This window comes from Monopterus albus, unplaced genomic scaffold (assembly GCF_001952655.1).
Source record: "Monopterus albus unplaced genomic scaffold, M_albus_1.0 scaffold120.1, whole genome shotgun sequence".
Lineage (NCBI taxonomy): Eukaryota > Metazoa > Chordata > Actinopteri > Synbranchiformes > Synbranchidae > Monopterus > Monopterus albus.
In genome coordinates this window covers 553,613-562,658 of record NW_018128000.1, presented here as the reverse complement: position 1 = coordinate 562,658, position 9,046 = coordinate 553,613, and the positions used below count along the sequence as shown (strand labels likewise).

Here is a 9,046-nt window from a genome sequence, read left to right as displayed (position 1 = left end):
AAGCTCCAGTGGTGCAGTTGGTCAGTGTGTGCTGCTTATAAGACAGTGCCTTGTTGAGGTTGTGAGATCAAACCTCACCTGGAGCAGTGAAGTTTTAATTGTGTGTCATGAGGAACTGGCACAGCAGTAGAAAGGGTTTATACAGTATGTGGCACTATTGTGGCTCAGGAGGTAGAGCAGTTGTACCCCCACTGGAAGGTTGGTGGCTTGGTTCACGTTCCGCACAGTCCATATGTTTAAGTGTCATTGGGCAAGACAGTGAATATGTGTATCTTTTATTATTTATTAAAAAAAACACTACTATAGTCAAAATAGTCATATTTTAAATTCCTGATCCACGCTTCTGTCCTGTTGGTGGCGGTAATGCACGTAAAAAAGAGGAAGAAGACGCAGAAGAAGAAGTAGACGCAGAAGAAGAAGGGGAAAGAAGAAGAAGAAGAAGAAGAAGACGACGACGACTAAGAGGGACTGGTGGTTTGGGTTGTGTTCGGCAGAAGGAGCCGTCAGCTGTGGGGGGTATCGACTCTCTTTACGGTCCTGCTTCAAAGTAAAGACCGAGAAAACCATCGGATCCTCTGCAATATTACGGGAGATGGATAACAGTAAACGGAGTGTGGTCGTTACAGGTTTGTTTCTCTTTTTGCTGCAAGTGTTATCTTTGTGGGCAGACCGCTCAGCGGGGTGAAGTGGAGGAAAAGTTATGGAGATAACAGCTGCTCTACCGGTAATGGCGTCCGGCTGCTACTGCTGCACTCCTCTGCAGTGTAGACAGCTAAAGGAAACGTTTTGTTTATAGTTTTACCAATAACTTCTGGTTGTATGGCTGCATTTCTTAGCATATGCTACTGACAGGCTAGGCAAGGTTAGCTTTTGTTTTGTTTGTTTTTTTTTTCTTGAACGGCAATAAGAAACAAAACTTCATCTAAACGTTAACGTTATTCATCAGAAGTTAATTATTTTTTGTGCTTTCTACATATTTAGCCCCTTTTCTTCGTGCATATATTATGACAATTATCGTTAATTGTATCTACCTTATAAATAATGAATAAATTAGATACACTAGACATGATCTTATAATGGTAATCGGAATACCATGTGTATCAGAGCTGCTCATAACTGTTAAACAAATTTTTATTCCATTAATTAGCTAAGTAAATGTTTATAAAAACAGAGCAACAGCAAATGTAGAAGAAAAAGCAAGGTTCTCCTCATTTGTACCAAAGTCAAATTCCTCCTGTGTCCGTCATACCTGGCTAATAAAGCTGATTCTGATTTATAAAACAGATTGTTGATATTACCTGTCAGGACCATTTAGCTTTTCTAAGAGAGGAAAGGTGTTTATGCTTCTCTTCCTTATTGCTTTGTATTTTGAGTTTCACCGTCTGACTTGTTTTCAACATCAGGCCTCTTCATACATGGTGTTTGAAGCTCTTCAGTTATATTTCCTATTCAATCACAATAATCAGATTGCAATAATCTGTAACTGTTTATTTCAGCTGTGTTCTACTAGTGTGTGCCTATTTCATTTAAGAAAAACATTTTCCATCACTATTCCAAAAACAAGAAATTTCTAAGTCGTAATTACAGTGATATGCATATGTCAGTGAATATTTATGTATTCCGCGTTGTTTTTCCAAAAACAAGACTCAGTGCAACTCTCCTTTCAGCCATTTCAATGTAGTATGTTGTAAATGAGCAAAATACAAGCTTCAACATTAAATCTGAACATAAGTAAGAGAGGTAGTGACTTTAGACACAAAGGGGTGCAGAGGCTCGCAGTCCCAGCTGATAGATGTGTAGATTGCCTGGGAACAGCACCTTCACAATAGCCAGCTGGCTGGCAGCTGCCGGCCCCTCACCCTGCTCCTTTTCAGCAGCCTGTCAGGCAGACTGCTCCCCCCTCTACCCAACCTCCAGAGACCCCGTTGACCTTAGGAAGGGTGGTGGAGGGGGATCAGTTGTATATCCCTATATAAACAAGTCTGCTTCTGCAGTCTTTTTTTGGAGGTCAATGGAGTGATGCAGGGAAAGATTTGTATTAGTGATAGTGATTGATTTTTATTTTGCTAATTCAAGTATAGCACAATGCTGGACCACTGCAGAATTTATTAACTTAAACAGCTAATTTTAAGCAGTAATGTCTGTGTTTTTTAACACTTTTGGTGAATCTTGAAGTAGTGAAAGCTTTAGTTGTATACAATACAGTTAAAGATATAAGGTGTATAGTTTATATTATAAATGCAACATGCATTTTTTGTGTTTTTTTTTGTGTGTGTGTGTATTTCTCAATTGTATTCTGTTTTGTTTTTTTGTGAAAGTAAAAGACTACCTTAAATCACTGGTCACCTTACCTGTATGTTTCTCCTGCTTTGTAAAACCCAAACTCCATAACTCCATTATTATATAGTATAAGTACAGCAACTGAAATAGGAAACTGATATGTTTTGCAGGTTTTGAACCATTTGGAGAGCACACGGTCAACGCCAGCTGGGTAGCAGTACAGGTATGTCTCACACTTTTATTGCTGTTATAATGCACTTGTTTATGTTACTGTTTGTCTTCTTTTGAATTAAATTTGATCTGGAATGAAATAATAAGAGTAAGATTTTAGATGAAACGGTTGGATTTGCTTCTATTCATGTTAGATATGGTCACACATATGTATCATTTATTATACTAAGATAAACAAATAGATCTAAAATTTTGTATACCTATTATGAAAACTGTTCTTGAAGGTTATTCTGCCTATCATGTTTACATGATGCTCTGATAGTTGCCGCTTTACACCATGCAGCTCTCCGAGTCCAGCTGGGAAAACTGCATGTGGGGGATGACGATGGTGGTTGTCAGGGTGTCTAGACAGGCTTGATAAGGATATTAAGGGCAAACAAAGGGTCGCTTTGTGGCGGGGTTACAGACGTGGGCAAACATGTCTTTTTAATACAAGTGGGGGTCACTGTCCAGGGCTGTTTGTGGGAGCCGGGGGGAGGGGTCAGTCTGCTGGCTGTGAATTTGACACAGATTTGTCTTACTTGTAATATGTATGATTACATCTTTTATTTTTTTTTTTGCTTTTTTCATACTAATCTTATTTACAAAGACGGGTGAGTATTGCAATTCAATCCTATGGTTTTTATAACAACATATTTCAGTTTTAAGTGAAAAAGTAACTAAAGAAACTTGTGACTAGACTCCTAAGATGTCAGAAATATTTAGCCATATGTCACCATTGTGATCATGTTATTGTAATTGATTTACTTTTTTGAGTGTGTACATACTTACTGGATTTGTATTGAAAACATTGATTGCATTTTAAAATAAGTTCTTATATAAGCTTTAAAAAGGCAAATGTAACATATTTAGCAGGAAACAAATAGCTGTCAGTGGGCAATAAGTGTGAGGGAATAGGCTTGGAGGACTCTGAGCTAAGCCTGTTGTTGCTCTTCTATGAAAAGTAAATTTGCACTTTGTCAGGGTTATTTACTGCATTTTTACAACATATTATCTAAACTCGGAGGTCCTGCTATGTCTCCATTGTTCTGAAAATATTTGGGGCAGAGGAGAAGTCATACTCCACTTAGAACCAAGCTGTGAGATTTCAGAGACAACAAGTAATGTGGAACATTTTGCTCAAATCAAAGAAATGACAAATGTCTTAAAATGTGGAAAGAATTTTTGCCTTCATGTTTTTGTTTGCCCTGTCAGGAACTGAAGAAGCTCGGACTGGGCAGTGAAGTGGACTTGCACGTATACGAGGTTCCCGTAGAGTACCAGAAAGTCCAGAGTTTGGTTCCTTCATTATGGAAGCAGTATCATCCACAGGTAAGAGGACAACACCTATTTGCAGTAGTGGTCCTACTTCCTCTGGATCATATTCACCCGCCCAATGATTTTAAAATATGCAATGTCTTATCGCTGTTCCTTGATAAATTTAAAGCTTCTCTATCTACCTAATTTCTTTTCAGCTGCTAGAGGCTCTAGTGAGATTCACAACAAATTAACACTATAAAGTCTTTGCCCTACCATCACATGCTGTAAGACTACAGTGTCTGGTTGCAATAGACTGTGCAAAATGCAGCCTCCAGTCTAGGGTTGGGTATCATTTGGGTTTTTTTGTGATACCAGTGCTAAAACAATACTTTTAAAACTGTGCCAGCGCCTTAACAATATCAGAAGCGTTACTTAAAAAAAGAAGAGGCGTAAAAACATTTCATTCATATATCAGAGGCCACAAAGGCCACTTGACTGGACACTAAAGCTGTTTTTAGATAGGATGCAGTGGGCGCTACGCTCCGCCATCAAACCCGTTCATTTCTATGTGTTGCACGGCGCAGGAACGTATCTGCACTGCACCGAGCTGAGCACAGCGCAAGATCAGGTGTGCTGTCCCTGTGCACTGCACTGAAGTTAAAAGCTTGGGTGCAGCGCTCTGTGACGACACCTCAATGTGCCCAACTGCAGAGAGCTTGACAGACCACAAAGAAAATGCAGGAGAAGCTGATTTAGGTGGACCTACACCCCCTTCTTATTTGCTTCAGCTCGTCTCCTCTTCCTTGTGTGTGTGTGTGTGTGTGTGTGTGTGTGTGTGTGTGTGTATATATATATATATACATACATACATACATACATACATACATACATACACACACATCGTGCATCCAAGTCTGCTGCTTGAAAAACTAGTTATCTGCTAACCAGCTCCTGGAAAGCCTTTTGGTCGCCTAGCAAATTGCACCCAACATGTGCATGATTTGTGTGTGTGCACCCTCCTCCCCTGTGCCGTGCCCTCCCCCTGCGGGGAGCATTAGATTTAGAGGCTAGCACATCCAGAAGGAAAAATGCCACATCTAAAAATCTGAGTCCTTTGGCTGCTCTCCATCTCAAAAAGCCAATCTGATGTTAGCCCTGGTTTTTGCTTTCTTTGTCCCACTCTCTCTGTGCAAATAAACCTGACCTCTACAATTAATTTGGTCTTCCTGTTCCCTTTGTTTGCCAGCTGGTAGTTCATGTTGGAGTCTCAGGTATGGCCACCACTGTCACACTGGAGAAGTGTGGCAGAAATCATGGATATAAGGGTCTGGACAACAGTAGCTTCTGCCCTGATTCACAGTGTTGCATCGTGGGAGGCCCAGACTGTATTGACTCTGTTATTGACATGGAACTAGTCTGCAAGAGAGTGACTGCCTCTGGGCTGGGAGTAGCTGTGTCTGTCTCTAAAGATGCCGGAAGGTAGCTATTCATTGTTTTGTTTTGTTTGTGTTTTTTTTCCCCACTTAGAATCAGCATTTCAACTCTGGACCACATGCTTCAGCTCATGACAAATACAGACATGAGAACACATTATCACACAAACATGGTATATGTAATATTTACTCTATGGATTGTGAGACATGTTTAGTTTGATGGTTTGCATTCAGCAAATGACAGTATGAGAGACAGCAGCTGAGGTGAAACTGTGGGCAACAAAGTTTGGAGTAAAGGTAGGATGCACCATAGCCAATAGGAACTAGTGAGTGTTTATTTTGAACAAAGAATAAAACTGATGAAGGATCACATCAAATAATGTGACGCTGCATTGCTTTCAATGTAATACAGGACACTGATGATTTACAAATCACTATTTTCGATTTTAATTTTGATTTTACATACTGTCCCTGCTTTTTCTCATTTGGGGTTGTAGAACAAATAAGTTCCCATAAGTTGGGAAGAAACAGGGAGCCTAATAATATAAATGTCAATACAAAATGGAAAATAACAAGTGATTTATTGGTGAATCTTTCCAAATGTCATAGTAAATGTATCAGTAAGTTCAGTATATGGCTTTTATTGCATCTTCTATTTCTGCATGTAATTCCCTGCTCTTTTCCCGGGCAGGTATCTTTGTGATTTCACCTACTACACGTCTCTGTACCTGAGCCACGGTCGCTCTGCCTTCATCCACGTGCCTCCTCTCGGAAAGCCTTACAGCGGGGAAGACCTGGGTCGTGCGGTGAAGGCCATTATCCAGGAGATGCTGGAGCTTCTGGATCAGGTTGAGGAGAAGATCCACTGCCAGCAACATTTCCACTAAGTGACCTCCAGATGCCAACCAGCCTCTTCAGCTGTCACCACACAAAAGAAATTGCACTTAATCACAAGTAGCCAAACATCTTTGTTTTAAACTGTTATCTCTACTTGGACAAAATGAAAACTTCAGCATATATATGATGTTTTGAATATTTTGCTTCTCTTTATCTTAGGTTTTTGCTTCTTGTTTTACTAGGCCTGATTTGGTAACGTTTTAATGTCTGCCAATGGTAAGATGATAAAGTGGAAGTTTCAGGACAGCCCTCGGTCACACTGTAACATAAGCTTTTCTCCCACTCCTGAGAAGCATGAACCATTGATTTTAGAGTGTAAAATACACAACATACCCTAGGTTCAACTGTGAAAATACAGCAGCAAAGTACTACGCATATTGGTTTATGTGCAGAAGGTCATGCAGAGCGTTTGTAATGTAGCAGTAATACAACCTATAACCCCAAATGTGACTCCTATTATTGCACCTTATAGGGTTAGGGTTATTGAGATAGTTATAGAAGTGACATTTGGGGAAAGTGCTAGATGCACTCTACATTATTTTACTTTTGTAATGCTTAATCCTCAAACTTTGAGATTCAGGATTTTGAGTTTTGCTCTGCCTTGTTTCATTCAACAGGTGTCAACACCTGTTTCTTGCTAAATGGTTAATATACATGATACATTATCGTTTAAGTAGCGAAGTTTAGCAGAGAACTGTTTGATAGCTTCAGTTTCCTTCAGACATTCTTTTCAGTTGCTCTAAAGCCGAACTGTACTGTTTCAGATTTGATGTTGAATTGTTTCTGGAGTCCTTTTTCTTTATAAGAAGTTGTAAATTTGCCTTCTTTTACAAAGGTTATTGAAATCAGGGAACGGGTTGGTTCCAACTCATATTTCCCCAGTTTGTCGGCCCAGTTCTGACAGGAAAACACCAAAATCCCCCCCTGATGAGATCTGACCCTAGGCTGTGCAGTGTTATTTTGCAGATCTCGCTCACTGATTTAGGACATATCCTTTTATTACTGTTTGAGAAAATATTAAGCATTACACTATTTACTGCAGAAATTCAGATTGCATGAAGGCATGTGTAACATGTACTAAGCAAAATATTATATATATATTTTTTTGTTTTGTTTTTTTAATTGTACATCCATTAATGTACTTTTTAAGGAACTGAACAAATACCAGACGTTAAAGCTGCATTAAGCCGTTTTTGCAAACAGTAAAGAACCAGAAGACTTGACAGATTAACACTGAATCTTCTTGTCACTGTGTCAGTGTTGAGTTCCACACTGGATTGTGGCACGAAGCTGAAGTCACTGCGCTGCATTTCTGAGTAGTAACATTCATTTTTAATTTAAACATTTCACTTCCGGTGATGTAGGATCTTTAGTGTGCAAAGATACCCGCTGGTTTTATGTTTGTTTTGTTTTAAGCTGTGTAGAAAACTTGCAGTTTTGGAAAAAAAAAGCAATTTGCAGTTTGTTTTTGATTTTAAATTTGAAGGCAAACGGCGAATTCCTTTCCTTTATAAAACCATTCTGTTCCCTTCATTGAATCAGAAGTAGCTGCTCATTTTATCTGAGAATTTGATTCAGTGAAGTAGAACTCTCAGTTCAGTCAGAATTGGGCCTGGAATTTTATTTCTGTAGCACTTTCTTTCTTCTGTATTTCATTTTTACTTAATCTGGAATTCAGACACCATTTTTCAAGCAATGTGAATGCTTGCATTTTTATTTTCAGCCACTTTAACTTGAAATATGTAGCTTTCCATACACATCCACACCAAGTTTTACTGTTTTCCCCTCAGTGATTAGAATTATGTATATGATATATATTATGGGTGAGTTATACTTTCTTTTTCCTAAGCTCTGTTTGTTCTGACCTGTTAAACTCTAGCAGATTCTTTCACTGCCTGTGATGGTGCCACTCTGGGTGTAATGTTCTGTTTTAGGGCTTTTTTTTTAAATTGAATTGTCTTCACTGTGTAGATCGGTGTTTCCCCGGCTGCTGAGTTGCTGTCACAGCCCACACCACCGAACTTCACTTTCATCAGTTTTACTAGAACATATTACATGGAATGGTCTGCATACTGCTTCAGACCCCCATGCGTCCCTGATAAAACTCTGTCAGTGGGAAATAGGGATGTAGTTTTAAACTGTCATAGCTAGTCTTAACAAACTAACTGAACAGTGTGTTTTGCAGCAGTAACCATAAGACCCATTGTTACGTTTTTAGTTAAAATATTTTTTTTTTCTCCTGACACAGGTAAGCTGGCGTCAGTGGGTTCAGTTGCTATTATGTATTATGCTTTTTACCGCAATGTAACATCATGAACATTTAACAACTTCTCAGACCTAAATTATATTTTAGCCTTTGTTATTTAATGTACATCTTGGATGGGGGGGTCTTGTATGGGATCATTGACTGACGGACAGGTTTTAGTTCTGAGTTTGTAGGTGCTGATGTTTTACTGTGGCTTTGTGAGTGCTGAGAAGTGAAAGGGTTGTAGAGGAGTGGCACCTAAAATGTGTGCTCACAAAAGTGAAAGCCTCAAGTTTACAAATGAGGTGACCTCTGACCCTGACTCTCTCCTGTGCCTTGCTGTTGTTTGTGTTATGAAAAGGCCTTACAAATTGTCAGAAGGTCTGATCAAAGATATATTACTGATGCTATCCAGTCAGATGTGCGGCTACCTCAAAAAAAAAAAACTTCTTTAATGTCAGTGTGTTGTACAGTAACATTAAGCACTGTTCAATAAGAAATTACAGCTTTGCAAAAGGCTTTGAAATAAAAAGAATTAAAAGATTATAAACACTGTCTTTGTGCCTAATATTACAGCTCTTTCCCCCCCCCCCAACATATGCCTATTGAAAGCATGTAATGGATTTGTCAATTGTCCATTCAGAAAAGTATGAAGCCAGACAAAGACAAATAAATAAACAGGCCTATCCAAAACCATAGACGTTGCTATGAAGTCAATGTT

The 9,046-nt window shown here is 39.0% G+C and overlaps 1 protein-coding gene across 1 annotated transcript; it reads left to right on the top strand.

Annotated features, from left to right (window-relative positions):
- Positions 1 to 405: 405 nt before the first annotated feature.
- Positions 406 to 8,878, top strand: LOC109966846 (pyroglutamyl-peptidase 1). Its single transcript, XM_020612027.1, has 5 exons — positions 406 to 626; positions 2,451 to 2,503; positions 3,706 to 3,822; positions 4,997 to 5,229; positions 5,875 to 8,878. Exons 1-5 carry the CDS (start codon positions 593 to 595, stop codon positions 6,068 to 6,070), a joined length of 633 nt encoding a protein of 210 aa, XP_020467683.1. The 5' UTR covers positions 406 to 592; the 3' UTR covers positions 6,071 to 8,878.
- The last annotated feature ends 168 nt before the right edge of the window (positions 8,879 to 9,046 follow it).